We start from the raw sequence: 20,000 nt of genomic DNA, 5'->3' as shown, positions 1-20,000 counted from the left end.
CAGAGCCACCATAAGTTCTACTGTGGGATAAGTGGGACCAGATCTAGCCTTCGCTTCCCACACACATCAGTGAGCCTTGGGTACCAATGATCTTATCACTGGGTTCACCAGTTGTCCTTCATTGGACCACTGTTTGGTAAGTACTAATCACTGCATACCAGGAACATCACCCAAGACCTACTGTTTTTGGAGATGCTTTGATGCTCCCAGTCATCTAGATATCACAATTTGTCACTTGTCAAAGTCACTGATGCTTGATATTCCAATACTTGCCCTTTTTCTTACTTCCAACACCACAAATTCAAGACCGTTCACTTGCTGCGTAATATATCCCACAACCATGATGTGCCACTGTAATGAAATAACTCCATGATTCTTAATGATTCAAATAAACCAAAACCAAAAAAAAAGAAAAAAAGGTAACTAGTTTTCTATCAGACTGTTTTTCTTATGATTCAGTTCAATGAAAATCAATTAACAAAATTTTAGTTGTATTTTTCAAATCGATTAACTGTTAACTCGATTAACAAGTACTTCAATTCGTCAACTGTCCATGGCTGAACCTCCTCCAATCTAATGCAGAAAAAGAGAACGTAAATCCAGGGAGATCCACATAACCCCCCATCCCCACACCCTCTTTCTCTCTCTCGCTATTAATGTGTTTTGGGAAGGGAGAAAGGCTCGGTTGCTACAGGGACAGTCTGAAAGAGGGATCATGAATAAGGAGAAGAGAAGAGGCGTGGGTGAAAGAATAGTACAGAATGTCAGCTAGATTCATGAGCATGCTTGTGTGCTTATCTAATTTAGACGTACAATTAAACAGTCAACAATGAGCTTGCATCCAAATGTGAAGAATTCAAATGCTGTTAAAGAAAAGGAGGACAAATCAATTAAATTTTAATAATTAAATAAGAGATTTATTTTATACAAAAAATGTGATCCCTTTTTTTTCCTTCTAACCTCAACATCTGTTTTCCTATCAGATCCACATGAAAAATAATCCCACTCATGACACCACGTTGGCAAATCAGGCAAAGTGTCAAGTGCAGATCTTTCATTTCTTTTATGTTTAAATGTCAAGAGAGAAAATCAAAATAACGTGCTAGCTTCAATATAAATCAATCCCAAATAAGACCAAATACTGCCACGTAGCACCATTGTATATTATGACTAAAATATTTAGAGGAAAGTCATGACCTTTGTATTTTCACGATCTAGCTCCCAGTTATACTTAACCCAGAACTTCAGAATCCTAAGGTCATGAAATGTCCTATTATTTTATAATTACATGTGTTCACCCATTGAGGATGGGTTCCCTTTCGATTCTTCCTCTCAAGGTTTCTTCCAAAGACACACTCATTTTTTTAATTTCATTTTTTTATTTCGTTTTTTTCATTTAGAGGGAAACATCGAAAACATTTACTTTACAAAGTTTACAGTAACAATTACAAATCACTCAGTAACTACTCAGTTACTCAATAACTGCTACTAAAATACTCAGTAGCTATTGCTAATTTACTTAGTAACAACTACGCATCACTCAATAAACTCAGTAGCTACTGCTAATTTACTCAGTAACAACTAAAAAAATAACTCAGCAACTACAAATTACTCAATAACTACAATTTGCTCAGTAACAACTACAAATTACTCAGTAACAACTACAAATTACTTAGTAACTACAAATTACTCAGTAACTACAATTTGCTCAGTAACAAGTACAAATTACTCAGCAAACAACTACAAATTACTCAGTAACAACTACAAATTACTCAGTAACTACAAATTATTTGGTAACTACAAATTACTCAGTAACAACTACAAATTACTCAGTAACTACAAATTACTCAGTAACTACAATTTGCTCAGTAAAAAATATAAATTACTTAGTAACTACAAATTACTCAGCAGCAACTACAATTTGCTGAGTAACAACTATAAATTACTCAGTAACTACAAATTACCCAGTAACAACTAAAAATGACTCAGTAACAACTAGAGATTACTCAGCAACAACTAGAAATTGCTCAGTAACAACTACAAATCACTCAGTAAGTAAAAATTATGCAGTACCAATCAGTAACTGAAAATTATTCATTAACTCAGTAACTACTACAAATCACTCAGTAACTACTAAAAACTACTCAAAAATTACTCAATAACTACAAATTACTCAGTAACTACAAATTACTCAGTAGGAACTACAAATTACTCAGTAACTACAATTTGCTCGGTAGCAACTACAAATTACTCAGCAGCAACTACAATTTACTCAGTAACAACTACAAATCACTCAGTAACTACAATTTACTCAATAACTACAAATTTCTCAGTAACAACTACAATTTACTTAATAACTACAAATTATTCTGTAAATACTACAATTTACACAGTAACAACTACAAATCACTCAGTAACTATAATGTACTCAATAACTACAATTTACTCATTAACAACTACAAATTGCTCCTCAACTACAATTTACTCAATAACTACAAATTTCTCAGTAACAACTACAAATTATTCAGTAACTACAAATTTCTCAGTAACAACTACAAATTATTCAATAACTACATATTTCTCAGTAACAACTACAAATTACTCAGTAACTACAAATTTCTCAGTAACAACTAAAAATTACACAGTAACTAAAATATACTCTTACTTTTTACTGTTACAAATTACTCAGTAGGTGCTACAGATTAGTGAGTAACTGCTATTAAATACATAGTAACTACTACATCAGAGATTTTTAATTTTTAAAGAACATTTCCATTTAGAAGGAAATGTTGGATATATTTACAGATTTGAAAATGTTTGGAGGCATTGGGTTGCATTGGGCAAGAAAGCAATGTTTTAGAAATGTTTTAAGAATTACCAGGGCAACTCCAGAAGGCATACGGTTTTTTCAAAGATGTATAAGAGACTTAATGATCTAAAGAGACTTCAATATTGTTGTAGATAAGGACACATAAAAGAGAGTTTGTCCAACAATGAGAGGTGAATAAAGGTAGGCAGAATCACAGCAGTGCAGCAGATTCTGAAATGACACCCAGTCTTCTCCACTTAGAATGTGGTTTAAAAATGTGTTGGTTAAAATTGGTTAAATGCCTAAAATCATGTCTGTGGTTAACACAAGCTCAAGCTATTTTTATTTTAAGTTTTATTCTACAACATAAAGTAAATCAGTAAAAGCCCAGACATGATTTTTTTAAAGTCTGGTGGCTGCTAAACAGGAGTACAGAGGTTGTGTTGGACATTAAATTTGTTTATACTAATAACACAATCTTACGAACTTTTAACTCTAACCTTATTCATTCAGATTTATCCCCGAAAAGAACACAGTGGATCCTTATGAAGGATCATGTTTATTAATCGTACATTTTTCTTAGGCACAAAGTTTGTTATTTTCTGCATTAATTCATAAAAATGTCAATGGAAAAATCCTACGTAAAAATATGTACGCCATCCCCTGAGCACTCTACTGTTATATCATATAACAATAAGAAAACCAATAAAATATTTCTTTTAAAAGATTATACAGTATATAACAGAATATGTGGAATTAAATAGAATAAAATTATGAAATTATTCATTTCAATGTCAGTACTGGTGTAAATAAACACCAAAAATTGCCATCCAGTGTTTTACACAGCAGATGTTTTAAAGCTAGCTTAATTGTTTAATCGTATTTATAACCAGCTTCTACGTGAAATAAAGATCAAAGAGACTGAAGTGTGAAAGAAATTTTTAAGTAAAATTTGGGTGAAAATGAAAGAAGCGTTCAATTCAAAGTCAAGTCTGTAAAGTCAAACGTGGTAAAATAGGAGCAGCTTGTGTAACGTCACAGCTTCGTGGCGTGAAGTTTCTACAAACCGGCACTTGAGCGTGATGACGGGGGCAGAAGTATAATAAATGAAAAGCCTCTTTAACAGCCGTAAGGAATAGACAGTTCTCCTTCATTAGGCTATATTCATGTCCAGCGCAGCAGCTTATTATGATCTATGTTTCCCATCTCATCTCGTCATGTTGCTTTTTCTGTCTCACTCTCTCTCTTTTTTTCCTCTCTCGCTCCGTCTCTCTCCCCCGCCCCTGCCACCCGTCTGCTCTCGAGCAGTGCTAAATGCACTGGTGATTTTAAAGGGCCGGTGTGCCAGATGAAATCGTTTCCTGTTTCTATTTCTGAAGTCGACTGTGTAAAGCGCTACTGAAGCACAACTCGGATCGTTCTACGGTGACTAATCTCGCTTTTTTGCCCCCCCTTCATCTCCGATCACTTCCTCTACCTCTGCTCCCACTTGCACGGCGCAGCCATTAAACAACAGGCCAGGCTTTCATCTTGAAGCCAATCTCTCCATCTCTTTTTGCTCTCTGCTCTGCTTTACTCCTGCGTGTCCCCAGATTGTCATCACTTTACAACCCACTCAGACACAATGTAGGTGGAGATAAAGGACTGTGTGTGTGTGTGTGTGTGTGTGTGTGTGTGTGTGTGCGCGTGTGTGTGTGCGCGCGTGTGTGTGTGTGTGTGTGTGTGTACATGCATGTTTGTATGTTCTGGCATCTATGTTTTGACAGGAAATACCACTTTGATTGGCATCCCATTAAAGGATGTTTCTTCCTGGCTATTTATGGCTGATTAAGCCACGTGTTCTACAGTAGCTTCATTATTCCCCGTCCAGTACTGTCACTAAACTTAAGTGCTAGAGTGACTCACAAAGTTTCACCTATCTAGCCGATCAGTTTAATCTTCCCTTTTTCATTAGAGTTTATCTTAAAACCATTTAATCATTTTAACAAGATCACTGGCTTCATTCTCATGCTCACTTTAAAGATTGTTGCTGAAAGACGTAAATAATTTCTTATCTAAACCATTATTCAAATTCGTTACATTACAAATCATTTCTTTTCTTTACAGGAAGAAAACAAAGCGCATTATTAGCACCCAGTGTATGACTTTTTTCAACAATTGTGTTCTTTTTACTTATTAAACAACACCAAGCCATACACTTTTTCAGGGTCAAATTTAAGACACGCACGGTGAAGTAAACAAACACATACGTTCCACACAAACACAAATGTTCTAGAGGTGGAATCACTCTCACTCACTCACTCATTCTTTTTGTACCGCTTATCCAAACTACCTCGGGTCACAGGGAGCCTGTGCCTATCTCAGGCGTCATCGGGCATCAAGGCAGGATACACCCTGGACGGAGTGCCAACCCATCACAGGGCACACACACACACACTCTCATTCACTCACACAATCACACACTACGGACAATTTTCCAGAGATGCCAATCAACCTACCATGCATGTCTTTGGACCGGGGGAGGAAACCGGAGTACCCGGAGGAAACCCCTGAGGCACGGGGAGAACATGCAAACTCCACACACACAAGGCGGAGGCGGGAATCGAACCCCCAACCCTGGAGGTGTGAGGCGAACGTGCTAACCGCTAAGCCACCGTGCCCCCCGAGGTGGAATCAAGTCAGTGGAAATGACACCAAACCGCATTACCCATCATCTCCAGCACTGATCGCTCACTCCTGCTGATTAGCTGGTTAATTTTCTCCTATTACGTTTCCTTGTTTATGTGTTTGTTGTCTGTGCCGTCTTTTGTTTCATCCATAATTTATGTTTTTTCTTACTTTTATAAGGAAGAAATGACTTGCATGGACTGGTGGGTATTAAGGTTGTTGTCAAATTTATACACGATCGAAGTAAGAGATCAATTCATGCCATATCGTGTTTCTGTTTTTAGGATATTTCCACACTTGTCAAACTATATATACAATATATACAGTCTGAGGCACCAACTCATAGACTTCCTTTTTTCTTTTTTCACCAACTCAGTCTTCTTTCTTGTTTTTCTTTCCTGACATAAAAAAAAATCCCATATGGAAATGTATAACATGTGCAAATAAAACGTATTTTAGAATTTTTCTTCAAAGTAGCCTGTAGTAGTGACAGATTTGCAGACTCTTGGCATTTTCTCAGCCTCCATGCGGTAGCCACATGGGAAGCTTTTCTACACATCTTAAAGATGTTCCTGCATATGCTGAGCACGTGTTGGCTGCGTTCCTTTTGTTCGGAGTAAAAAATATTGTTGCGGAAAAAAAGACATTGACTCAGCTATTTTGAAAACCTGTGCTGGTTTTGAGAAAACAATCGATTTTGGAATAACGGTGGCGAGCATAGTGATTTTTGATTGTTATCATTTTTTTTAAGATAAGAAAACATACTTTATCATGTTTTTGTATCTTATACTGCATGTCACTGTTGAAAGAATGTATAAAATTCATTAATTTTTAATTATTAAAGACATTAAAGACACAATATCTTTGGAAGGAGTTTCCAGTGCTAGCGGTCAGAGTGCAGTCAGGGTTTGCAGGATACGCAGCTTTGCGGTTTCTTTGTTAAAGATGCCCTGCCACACGTATTTCATTACTTTTGTGGTAATGTCTGAAGTTTACCGTGGACTCTGTAACATTTTTTTGTGGAAATAATGCCTTGGTTACCTTGTTTCAAGCCATTCTAGTGTGGTATAGAAAGCCTGCAGGAAGACTCGATTTGCCCCAGTTCTCATGAATATTCAAATGAGCTATGCTGCTTGGCTCCGATTGGCTAACCGCTAGGATATGAGAGCATGACTATTCATTCACCCAGCGCAATAAGAAATTTGTTTACAATCACCTTGAATTGCGGCAGAATTGTTTCTTCACAAGCCCGTTGACGTTCAGCCATCCTTGCTGTATAGGAAACTCACTGAGCTACACAAATTCTGGGGGCGCGGTCTCAAGTGGGAGAGCTCATGAATAGTAATGAGCTCAGTCACTCTGACGTCAGAGTGACCAGCGTTTCCAACTGACCTGATTTCTCCCCTTATTTCTTTAGTTGGCTAGAACTGACCGGGGAGGTAGCAGTTCGTTTACAAATTCACGACACAACACAAACACATATGGACCTAACACATATCAAAAAATACAAGTAAAAACGGTTTTGTGTGGAAGGGCACCTTTAACCTCAAGAAAGAGTCAAATTGAGAGGTTGGTAAGGGACTTGTACTGAAACTGTGACCTCAGATTCCAGTTCCTAGCTGACAGGAGTGAAACTCAATGAGGTCTTCTGCTGTTGAAGTTGATCCACCTCAAGGTTTGATGTATTGTGCATGTCCAGATGGTTTTCTGCTCACCAGGTTTGCAAACTGGCTATTTGATTTCCTGGTCATTCGCCTCCAACATCTTTTATCAACAAGATGTTTTCATCTATACTCACTGGATGATGAAACTGTTGTGTGTGAAAATTTCTAGAGATCAGCAGTTTCTAAAAATATTCAAACCAGCCAACAACAATGCCACGTCTCGGACCATGTCTCTGATATCACATTGAGCTTGATTTGAACTCAAATTCTTGGATGTCCTGTAAACAATTGCATAGATAAACAGGTCTACAGGTGTTCCGATTGAACCGACTTGTGAATTTTCACGTATCACGCAAATGAACAGTAATTCAAGGTGAAATCACCAGATAACATTTTAAAAAAAGGATCCAAAAGCTGTACATTAGAAATTCAATTCAGTTATAAAAAAAAAAAAAAAAAAAAAAAAAACAGGCGCATAGTGTTTATAAAAGCATATTTCCTTTACGTCCTGAAAGGGGGTGCCAAGTGGGGAAGGGAAGAATGTTCTTTATAGAATTTTACTTGAGAATATAGAAAAAAAAATGGAAAACAACACCCTCGTCCACTCAGCTGCCAACTGCACAACCCTCTCATCAGGAAAAACCTGCACATCACAAATCATCCACACTCTTTCCGTCCATCCACATGCCAGAAAGGCAAATCACCCACACATTTCACAGCAATCGCTTCTGCTAACTGGTGGCTTAGGGGTTAGAGCACTTGCATTGCGTCTCCGGGGTTTATATGTTTCATTCCCGCCTCCACCCTGTGTGTGGATTTTGCCTGTTCTCCCTGCGTTTTAGCGGTTTCTTCCGGGTACTCCAGTTTCCTCCTCCAGTCCAAAGACATGGGTTAGAGGTTGATTATTATCTCTAAATTGTCTGTGGTGTGTGAGTATGTTTTGTGCTCTGTCACCCCATCCAGGGTGTCCCCTGCCTCGTGCCTCGAGTGCCCTGGGGTAGGTTTCAGGCTCCTCATGGCCCTGAACCACTACAGAAAATGGAAATATGGACGGGTGGATGGATAGATGGATAGATCTATTACTGCTAGTGTTAGCAAGCTGGAGTTCTCCTTCCTGTAAGGTCATTGCTGTCATTGCTGGCCTGCAATTGCTGCTTGACCTTTTGTTTTGTACAGTATCTTGAAACCAAGTTATAGAATGTAATTATTTTTTGTAGGATATTTCGTATGTGAATTTTTACCTGTGTTGAGCGGTGGTAGGTAACTACTGTAATTCATCCATTTTCTGTACCAATTATCCTACACAAAAGCACAGGAAACCTGGAATTTATCCCAAGGGACTTGAGGCACAAGGCTGATGACCCCAAAGCCAAGCTCACAGGGCACAAACACACACACTCAGACACTTAGACAATCATCCTACTGTACCATGCCTGTCTTTAGTACCTGGAGAAATCCCCTGAAGCCCAGGAGTTCCAGAGTACCCAAAGGAACCCTCTGAAGCATACAGGGTGGAGTCATACAGGGTATTAGAGTTAAATGTAGACAGCCACCTGTGCTGATAAGATATTCGACTCGATTCAATCAGAATAGAAAAGTTATTAAATTGTTTGCGAAAGGCTCCTGAAGGATGGAACAGAAAAGCCTTTGCTTTGTCCTTCATTTACGATGCCACAGTCTCCTATGGCCTGAAGTAACGTGTAGGAAGAACGACATGCTCTCAACAACACTGGCATCAGTAAGCTCATGTATGGTAACCTGGTATAGTAAGAGGGTAGTTAACATTTTCTTGAGTGTGTGAAACAATTTGAAAAGAGGCAGTCACTGGTCAGTAACTGTTATGGTTTCCCCCAATGGCTCGGTCTCAAGGGCAGTTTCTCAAGCCTTTACAAATTCAAGTCAGAAATAGCTTCTAGCATTTCACCAGCATACAGTATACGCAAGGAACGCAGAAAATCATCGATGTTGTGAGCACAGTGAAAGACTACTTGCGTTATTTTGAAAACAAGTCTACGTGTAAGTGCTGCGGTAAATAGAAACGTTTTCTACAGTCCAAGTGTGTACGTGTGCTCGGGTTTATGCGCTCATCGTTACGTTACCGATTGATCCGTGTGCGCGGCTCGCTGCTGACAGCGCCAGGTGCGTTCTGCGTTCGTTCGGATCGGTTTAAATAAAGTTTTCTCCGTGTACTGAGCTGTAATTGGCTGTAGCAGGCATTCTAACAGAGTGTAAGACATCATCTCATTTAATAAAGAGCAGGAAAGAACGCCACTCGCGTCGAAAACAGAGCACACAGGCTATTCCACTTAACCCACCCTATGTGCCTATCTCAGCATATTACATTACTATCAGGAATACAAGAAGCCTTTAAAAGTGTGTGTGTAAGAGACTGTGTTTAAAGCAAAAGAGATTAAGTAGCTATCACTTTTTTAAGTTAGACTTATGTCTGGGTACTTTTAAATGAAGGAGTTTGTGTGTGTGTAGGAAGGTGTGAAAGAGTGTGTCATGCTTAGGAGGACAGAAGAAATTTAATTCCAATTATTCTTTGAAGTTTTTTTAATGCATTTGCGTGAGGGAAAGTAGAACAGAGACACAGCAGCGGTGACAGAGCTGAAAGAAAGAGTGAGAGAGCGAGACTTGGCAGGATAAATTTAATCCCTCAATCCTCCCTTTCTGTTACTGCTTTAAGACTGATTGTTTTTTTTTTGTTTGTTTTTTCCCCGTTTTGGCATCCTGTGAAACGCATGATTCCTCACAGCACTGCACTGAAAATACACAATCACATAAAAAAATAAAAAAAACATAAAATCGAGTGAAAAATGTCACAGTTCCAGCCGTCCGTTATCTGTATCACTTATTCTACACACAGTCGCAGGGAACTTGGAGACTACACACCCCCTAGAGGCAACCTGGAGGTACACAACCCCAGGACGGGGTACCAGTCCATCGCAGGGCTTAATCACACACAATCACACACTACAGGCTATTTCACCACAGCATACAACACATGCCTTTGGACATGGGATGGAGACCAGAGAACCTGAAAGAAGGTTCCAAAGCACCAGGAAGAACAAGCAAACTCCATACAAAAAGGTTGTAGGTGGGAATCAAAGCGTCAACCCTGAAGATACAAAGCAGGTATTCTATACTGACATTTCTTCAAGTGTGAAATAACTGTGCTGATAAGATATTCGACTCGGAATAGAAAAGATATCAAATTACAACATTCATTCATTCATCTTCTACCGCTTATCCGAACTACCTCGGGTCACGGGGAGCCTGTGCCTATCTCAGGCGTCATCGGGCATCAAGGCAGGATACACCCTGGACGGAGTGCCAACCCATCGCAGGGAACACACACACACTCTCATTCACTCACACAAACACACACTACGGACAATTTTCCAGAGATGCCAATCAACCTACCATGCATGTCTTTGGACCGGGGGAGAAAACCGGAGTACCCGGAGGAAACCCCCGAGGCACGGGGAGAACATGCAAACTCCACACACACAAGGCGGAGGCGGGAATCGAACCCCCAACCCTGGAGGTGTGAGGCAAACGTGCTAACCACTAAGCCACGTGCCCCCCCAAATTACAACATAATGTGGGCTAATTGAAAAGATATTTACGATGTCCACCAGAGTGTCGTTGGCGATCTTGACATTTTTTCACATCCAACGTCAGCGCCCTGTTTTTGGACACCAATAGGACAACGACTATTGCTTAATCTGCCTGGAATTGAAGCATCTTCGACAAGCTCTTACTCAAACTGTGGCATAATTTAAGTTGCAATGTGTGAGTCCTACAGATTTATATAAATACTGCTTATCATTCATTATCCTCCTTCTGACGCTGTGTGATCACCACCGGCAAAGAGAAAAGCAAACTGTAAAGCCCTCTAGGAGAAGAAAGAAAAAAGGTAAGCTATCCCTTGTCAGAAATAGGCAGAAGTCTCAGGCTGCTCAGTCATCTGGAACAGAGAAGAGTGAGCACTTTACAACATCGTTGGATTGAGGACGTGTTGGCAGCAGGCATGAGACAAATGCAAGAGCTGTTCAGACAGAAAGCAACCATGCACAAGTGCAGAATTCAGAGAATTTTAGTACAGCTTCTTCATATAAAGAAACCAACTCTGATGTTTTCTATTTCTCTAAATGGAGATTTAAAAGTAATGCTGGAGTGCATCTCAGCAGCAGCAGCAATGGGGAGTTATGGATGCTTGTGGATGCCTGGAGCTGGGTCTCTCACTTGACAGATCATAAGGCAAACTGTCTGGCTCAAACACCATTGCAGAAACCTAGAAAATCTGCAACACCCAGTGCCGGTTCTAGGATTTTTCTGTAACAGGAGCCATTAAGGGGCCACATGTTACATTCAGGGGCCAAGTACAGGGTACATTCAAGCACACAAAATAATTTCTTCAGTACTGTGCAAATACATTTCGGCAGTCGTTCCTTTTTCAAACGCTCGAGTGCCGCCAATTGTTTGGGGGTGAAATTGCATCTGCGATCGTTGTGAAAAATTCTCCGGTTGCTCTTCTCGTCGACGATTGATGGAACGGGGGCCAATCAGGGGCCAATCAGATTTCAGCAGGGGCCCTGTGGCCCCGCCCCTGGAACTGCCCCGGCAACACCTTCCATTAGTATCTGGAGTGTGGGGGGTGTGGGAGGCAATAGAGCATAACCTTCTTTTATCTAAAAACGCTGACTGGTCATTTTGAGGCAAAAGGATTCCTTTAGATAAGTCTTTTCTTGAGTTTGAGTTTGTGTGTTGCTTTAGTGCAAAGCCCAGCCTTAATAGTGCACCCGAAGAAAAAAACTGCACGAACCTAACTAGGACTCATTGAACAGGACGGGTTTGTTCAACTGAGTGACTCGCTTTAAAAGACTGAGCAATTTGAGACAGAAAACCTTTTTTGTCCAACACATCATTGCTAAATACTGTAGTCGGGTTTCAGAAACTGCCTGAACGAGCCAAGGAGCATCATGGAGCTCACCATCTTCCTTTTCCAGATTCTACAGACTGAATGTAACCATGATACTAGTTGGTAGATGACTGGTATTACTGATGTAGATCAGAAGGCAAGTTGTCTAACTCATACATGATCACAAAAGCCTAGCAAAAACGCTCCATTAGCTTTCATTAGTAACTGAAGAACTGTTGGAGGAACTAGATTATTACCGTCTTTTTCCCCCAAACACTAACTGGTCATTTTGTCACAGAAGGCTTCCTATAGATGCTCTTGTCTTGCATCACTTGAGTTGAAATTCTTGCGTTTGTGGCTTGGTTAAATGGATAGTTCACTCAAATGCACAACCCTACCAGTGCACACAAAGAATAAACTGCCTGAACCTGACTAGGACTCACTGAACAGCACAGATTTGATCATATGAGCAGCTCACTTCAAAGGACTAAGCAATTTGAGACAGACAACTGTTTATCCAAAACATTATTGCTGCATGGTTGGGTTTCGGAAACTGCCTGAACGTGTCAAGGCTCATCATGGGGCTTACTTTTTTTACTTTCCCAGATTCTACAGACTGAATGTTGCATCATGGTTACAAAGGCAAATGAACTCATGTATTACTGCCTCCTGTACAGACAGCGATCGCGGTCTTAGATGATTCGGGCTGTTGATACAGATCATACGGCAAGTTGTCTGGTTATAGTACTATTGCAGAAGACTAGCAAAAACACTCTGCCTCACCTTCTATTAGCAACTGGAGAGGTGTGGGAGGAACTAGATCATCACCGTTATTTTGTCCAAAACACTGGTCACTTTGTGGCAGAAGGTTTCGTTTACAGTAGATGCTCTCGTCTTGCATCAATTGAGTTAAAAATCTTGAGTATGATCAGTGACTTAAATGGATTGCTCAAGTGCATGGTTTGCTCAAATACACAGCTTGATCAAGCAGCCCAAACCTACTACTTTACCCAAAGAAAAAAACTGCATGATCCTGAATAGGACTCAACGAACACAGATCTATTCACCCGAGTGACTCACTTCAAATGACCGAGAAATAATGACTGAGCGATTCTACAGACTCCATGGCGAGTTTGAGTGACTCTCATGAATAGATAGCAGTTTCAAAATATTGAGAGATTTTTATCCACTTATCCTTATTATAGACCAATAGCGTCGTTTAGAGTGAGTTTTATCAGCGATAAGGAGCAAGATCAAAACTTCTCATTCTCAATAAAGTATGTGAGTAGGAGCTGTGTAATACGTTTACTCTGTCACGATGTGTTATAAACCCTCATGACAGCTTTGATATATGGCCTCCGATAGTTCAGAAGGAGACTGCCCTGGTGGAACTGGAGCTAAAAGAACAAAAGAAGGCAAGGTTATACCTGCAACTATGGATCTGATGCCCCTTTTCCACCGATGCAGTTTGAGTGCTGGTTCGGAGCCTAATTTAGAACCAGTTCTTTCTTTTTCGACAGCCTAAAAGCACTGGCTCTGAACCAGGAAAAGTGGTTCTTAAGTATCACCAAAACGTTTCTGGTCTAGACTTAAGAACCGCTTGTGGGCGGGGCTGTGGGCGGGGCTACTGTTAGCGCATTTGATAATGTACCTTAAGTATACTAATGTTTAATACACTTTTACTTTACCGCGATATGATACATTATCAGCACACATGATAGTAAGTAGCTACATGCTAAGGCTAAATTTTTTCTGTGTTAATGATAAAATAATGTTACGTACTTTCTCGATTACAACCTCTGTTTATACAGATTACATGGAGCTGCACGTACACGTTGGATTCGCTGCATTTGGGTGTTAATGTAGGTTCACAAAGCCATGAGCATTAACAGTAAAGCAACATCCGCCATTGTTGATGTTGTGTTTGTGTTTGCCGCTGCTGCGTTAACGTTGCCGTGTAACGTGACACGTATACAGTGACGTCAGACTCGGATCTGTGACAGCTCTCTAACCGATGGAAAGGCAAACCGGTTCTTAGAAGGTTCGCCAGTGGAACCAACTTTGAACCAGCACCAGCACTAGCTCTGTACCAGCACCAGCACTAGCTCTGTACCAGCACCAGCACTAGCTCTGAACCAGCACCCGGTTCTTTTTAGTGGAAAAGGGGTATGAGAATGACCAGAGGACAAGCATGATGTAGAGGGGGTCTTTTTTTAGGTTGCACACCCGGGGTCATGGTCACACAAGGTGTCTATTTCTAGATTCCTAGGATACTGAAAAATTGAGCAAAAGGTCAGGCTTGTAGTTCTGTAACTGTATTTAGGATCAGTCTTTAAACACACACACACACACTCATCTGGAGAGAAAGAGCTTTTGTAGAAATTTGAGTTGCTAATTTTTATTTACTGTCATGTTTAAGAATGGGAAGAATAGAGAGATCAAACTGTATACGAATTGTATGAACAATCTAGATCTATCAGCAGAAGATTCCATGCTTGGGAGACAAGATATGGCAACAGATCCTTGTACTGTGCAAAGCATTAAGGTGTTTAACGGTGAGTCACAACACATATCGTCGCTGTCGGGCGGAAACCTCGTATGTCCAAATTTTGTCAATTTCATATTTTTTCACATATCGATGCTATTGGTCAGTGCCCACGTGGGTCTGTTATTTTTACAAGTTATTAACCAATCTAAAGTCTTGAAAATAGCTTGAGCGCAAATCTCATAACTCCATTGGACACTTCAACTGTCCACCTCTTCCTCACTCCGTGGGAGAGCTTCGCTGCATATTTCTCCTCAAGAAGAGTCGCAACGCATCAACACATCTTCTGACATAAATGTCTTCAAAACACTGGGCTCAAAGAAAAAAAAATCATGACCCCCGCTAGTTCTGGTGCTCGTCTGAGGACAGGAATTTAGTGCAAGACAATCCACTGCAATGCGGACTAAACCCTGTGCACTGCAGATAAGGTACGGCATTTTTTTAATTTCCTGAAAAATAACGGTTTTGGAGATACGAGGATTCCGTCTGACAGCGACGATATGTGCTCAATTAAAAGACAAAAAAAGCTATGATAGAAAGCAATATCAAGAGGAAGATCTCCAGAATCTAGATTATGCACAACATATCAAACCTTGAGGTGGATAAGATACAACAGCAGAAAACCACATGAGGCTCCACTTCAATCTGAGGTTCTCATGGACCTCGACTCACTCAAACTGTACAGCTGAAGTCTAAAAAAAGGTCAGATGATTGTTTGTCAAGGTCACTGCCCACAATAGACTCAAGATGGGTCTATCTTGATGGTCTAACATTGGTCTATGAGTGGAGGGTCTGCAGGCTGAAACAATAAGAGAATCAAAAGAGAATGACAAGATTGGTTTGAACTGCCAGAAAGGATATAGTACCATAAATAATCATTCTTTACAAACCGGGTGAGCAGAGAAGCTTATAAGCATACACAAAACATCCAGTCTTGAGGTGGATGGGCTACAACAGCAGAAAACCACATAAGGTTTCACTCATCTGAGCCTATTATGGGCATTGCCATGTCTGAAATCCAGAAATTGTTGTGTGTAAAAATCCCTGATGATCTGGCACAAGTGTTCCTAATAACCTGGACAGTTGTGCATACACAGGTGTACATAACAAGGTTATATGGGTATGGAAGGTGTATTGTAGCTTTCCTCTATTATTTGGCTGAAATATACAGTATAATGACATTGTATTCAAGGTAGGAACATTTACAGTGAAATATTTTATACTATATACTATAATTACCTTAAATCATTTAGTGGCTAAGAAGCCTTGAGCAAAGCAGTGCAAAGTCAAGCCGAGTTAACATAAATCCTTCCTCTTTGTGCCTGATGGATCTGCTATGGCATGAAGGTGTTATAAGAACTGTTGCAGTGGCATGGACGTTCGGCACAGTGAGCTATTTAAATGTTTTTGGATTGCAGGTCTCCTTTGCGACACAGTGCCAAAAAGCACAAACAGCAGCCTCGGCGCCAGAGTACAAAAACCCCACATTATAAATATGACAGCGTGGATGTGGTTTAAGGCAGACTATGAATGGGAGGAAGAGTCGTGGTGAATGAGTGGGTAGGACAAGACTGCTTCCACCTGTGTGGAGGACGTATTTCTACACGGTGTCCGAAATTGTGTACTGTGACAGTACGTACTATATCTAATTCAGTACGTACTGATCAGTATGTGTGTGTAGTATAAACACTACCTTGACAGACTATATCTGCCTATATCTGATGTCATAATAATTGCAACAAGGAGTTAACAGTTAACACAGGTGTTGTTAAAAAACAAGTACGGTTTAACCCCAATATTTAATCCCTATGTCACTTACACTCAGCTATTCCACACCAGTCCTGCTGCCTTACGCGTTAGCATAGCATCCATTATTTCCAAAGTGCCCGAATCTCAGCGGATCATCCGGGAATTTCTCGCCTACTGGTGATCGGGTACTTCTGGGGACAGCTAGTTTTTGATGAAGCGAGCTTCCGATAAACAAGAACCTCGACAAAAGCACTGACTGACTGTGTTTTGTTCCGCTAGCACCGCTTGTGCCCTCATTCTCATTCTCTTCAATGTCTGCCAGGATGTCCAGCCTGGCCACTAATTTAAGAAGGTCTACAGCTCTAAAAGAATCCAACAGCTTGACAGGTAAAAAGTACCCAGGACAGAATGTGCTGCCATGTCGGTCTACAGTAGCAGCTCAGCAGGTAAGAGGTTGGTCTACTGTATGGAAGGTTGTGAATTTGAATCCCAGGACCTTCGAGCTGCCACTGCTGGGCCCTTGAGCAAGGCTCATAACCCTCAACTGCTCAGTTGTATAAAAAAGGTGTAAATGTAAGTCTCTCTGAATAAGGGTGTCTGCCAAATGCCGTAAATGTGATGCATGTATCATTGCTGATCTTCAAAGCGCTGTTGTGTTTGTGCTCCTGAACTAGTCCAGGTGAGCTCCGGTGCAAGGATTTAATATTAATGAAACGCCGCTAATTAAAATCTGAACCGCACAAAGCAGGTGTGATTATATTCAGCATTCTCTTTGATATGACTATTAGATAATCTTCTGATCTTCATTAGCTAAGCGAGCTAACACTCCCACTCTAATCACACCCACACACACATACATACATACACTCACAACACGTACACCGGAGCTTTGATATGCGGGATGCTAATAAGCGAGCGTGGTCATTAAATAGAGGCTGTGGACACACACCACACAAACACACACACACGCATGCACACAACCCTTTGGAGTTTTAAATCAAGATGAATATAAAATTCCACCTTCAACATCTTAAAAGAGAAGACCGACCAGATCTTTAGATCTTAGCAGTCACAGGTCATGTCCTTTACAACTCCTGACCCTTACATGACTAGACAAAACCACCTGATTTTTCTCATTCAATCTTAAAACCAAAATCTCATAAATATATTCTTTGTATTATGCATGAGATCATTTTTATAACGAATTGTTTTGTGTGGAAAATTGTTTATTAGAAATACTGAGAAAATGAGTGAAATTCCTACCGCAGATGTGTGGCTACAAGTCTCATGACGTTCGACTTGCCGAATTAAAAATGATTAGTTTACTTAAATCTGCCTTTACTTTGATTTGACTACAAAGAAATTCGACGTGGCCTTATGACCTAAAAAACACTCGCATTCCATCGCTCTGTCTTTCTATTTCCATCTTCTGTGGTTGTTTTAAATCAACTAAACAAATACATTAATAAAATAAAACCTCTAAGCACTTTATACGTCTTATATCATATGTGCTATTTTTCTTAAAGCTATGTTCAACACACTGGTGAGTCTCCAGTTGCAGTACAATGAAGTAGGCACCAGTAGGCATTCCTACTACTGGTTGCCATAGGAACAGCCTTTCTCAGTGGGTGGAGTAACTAGCGTTCCAAATCGGTTTTCTTGCAAAAATGTCTTGTCATTTGTGTATTAAATTCAGCAGTGTACTGTATATCTGCATCGTATCGTACAAGATAAAGGAGGCCAAGTGTGTGCTCCACTATCTTAACTCCCATTGGTTCAACCAGGTTCAACCTTTCTCAGCTTTGCCCACCGGAGATCTAGTCACCGGATGTCGGAAGCACTTCGAGGAAAATAAAATTAAACGCAGTCATTTTTTTTATCTAGGGTAAAACAATATTAATGTTCTCAACATAAAAACAGTAGCTTTATTCTAGACGAGTATCATTAAATAAATCAGCCCTCCAGGATTTTGCTATTTTTTTTTTTGCTATTTTTTTTGAGGCTAAAATGCTTGAACGCTTCTCAGGTTGGATCCACGTGAATCAAAGTGGGCTGACTGTATGATAACCCAAATCTGTGGAAAATATTTAGAAATATTTGAAAAGTTTGCTTGATACTGCTACAGAACAACTTCAATGTAAAACTAGATTTGTAAATTTCGTCGCGAAAAAACTTTGATGTTGGCTTTGACGAGGCAAGTATTCGCAAAGGCCGGTGCTTTTTTGGAGGTGAGTGGACATAAGGGTCAGTGTTTCTTTTGGAGGCAAGTGGACAGAAAGATAGGGTGCCAAAACATTTGGAAGCAAGTTGAGACGAGCATGTGACGTCATCCGAATACTCCTGAGGAAGTTCCCCTCATTGGGCTGACTGTTTTTATGTCACATGTTCATGTTGTGCTAATTTTTGATTTTCACGTGACATCACGTGACGTCATCAGAATACCCGTGAGGAAGTTCCCCTCATTGTTCTGAGTGTTTTGATATGTCACATGTCCATGTTGTAAAAAGTTTTTTGATTTTGCATATTTTGGGGCGGGGCTGCGGCACAACCGAAAGGCCAGTCGGTACACCAATTTTATTCAGAGTATCACCCTAAAGGAGCTGGCCGAGTTTGGTGTAGATAGTTTGAAAGCTTGCCGAGTTATAAACCTCCAAAGTTTATAATGGGGAGTCTATGGGAAAAAAGGCCACTTTGAGACCCGGTACCGGAAGTACCGGTACTCGGATCGCTTAGAAAAGTAAGAGCAACAAAATTCAGACCAGGGTCTACAACATATCTGAATTTGGTGCATGTGGCTCGAAAGCCCTAGGCCGCATTAAATTTTATAAATTTTTGTCTAAGCTGAAATAGGAAAACAGAATGTTGGCTTCTACAAAGCCAACATAATTAAGCTAAAGTTAAAAGTTAAAAGAAGCACTTACCGAAATTCAGCCGGTTGTCGCTGTTGCCGAAATCCAGCGAGTATCGCACAACGTGGTAATTGTTCCACACATAGAGGAGATTGTCTCTTGGGTTGTAGTCCACTGCTGCAATGTACTGGTATGAGTTCGGAAATGGGATGTTGATGTTCGTCCCACGATTCTTCTCCGTGCTGTACATGTAGTCGATTTTATTCCCTGACGCTTCGTTATCGTCGTCTTCGTACACGCTCTTTACCACGTACAAGACTCCGCAGATCATAAAGGCGTTGGATGCTGAGCGCTTGTCGTACGTTGTTTCCCAGGACCCTTCGATTCGGAGGGTGTACGGATTGAGCTGGCTTACGACGATTTTCCCGTTGTTCTGCTCCGTCGCGTAGATCACCCACAGACCGTTTTCGTCTGTAGCCAGGTCAATGTCCGACTTCCCTCCCCAGCGATACGGAGACGTATCGTGATAGTTTGCATTGGCGATAATCGCCTCACCGCTTTTGATTCGAGTGCGCAAGTCGAATTTGACGATGTTGCGTGTGCGCTCTTTGTTAAAGAACAACGCTCCGTCGTACACGACAAAGCCAGTGCCGTCGACACGATGCGGGAGTTTATAAGTAGTAGTGGGACGTCCTGCGATAAAATCCTCTTTGGACGAGTATTCAGTGAGAGTATCAGTGCGATACGGCGTCCATGGCATGTAGTAAATTTTATTTGACGACTGTAGAGG

At 40.6% G+C, this 20,000-nt stretch overlaps 1 protein-coding gene across 1 annotated transcript in view; it reads right to left on the bottom strand.

Annotated features, from left to right (window-relative positions):
- Nucleotides 1-20,000, bottom strand: part of adgrl3.1 (adhesion G protein-coupled receptor L3.1) — a 187,509-nt gene that overhangs the window by 88,143 nt on the left and 79,366 nt on the right. Inside the window, exon 6 of the mRNA XM_060864480.1 lies at nt 19,283-20,000. This exon is cut by the window's right edge and continues 89 nt beyond it. Within this exon, the coding sequence (XP_060720463.1) occupies nt 19,283-20,000 (718 nt within the window). The remainder of the gene's footprint in view (nt 1-19,282) is intronic.

This window comes from Tachysurus vachellii, chromosome 2 (assembly GCF_030014155.1).
Source record: "Tachysurus vachellii isolate PV-2020 chromosome 2, HZAU_Pvac_v1, whole genome shotgun sequence".
Taxonomy (NCBI): domain Eukaryota; kingdom Metazoa; phylum Chordata; class Actinopteri; order Siluriformes; family Bagridae; genus Tachysurus; species Tachysurus vachellii.
Note: the sequence above shows the minus strand (reverse complement) of the source record. Positions and strands in the feature narration are given on the sequence as shown.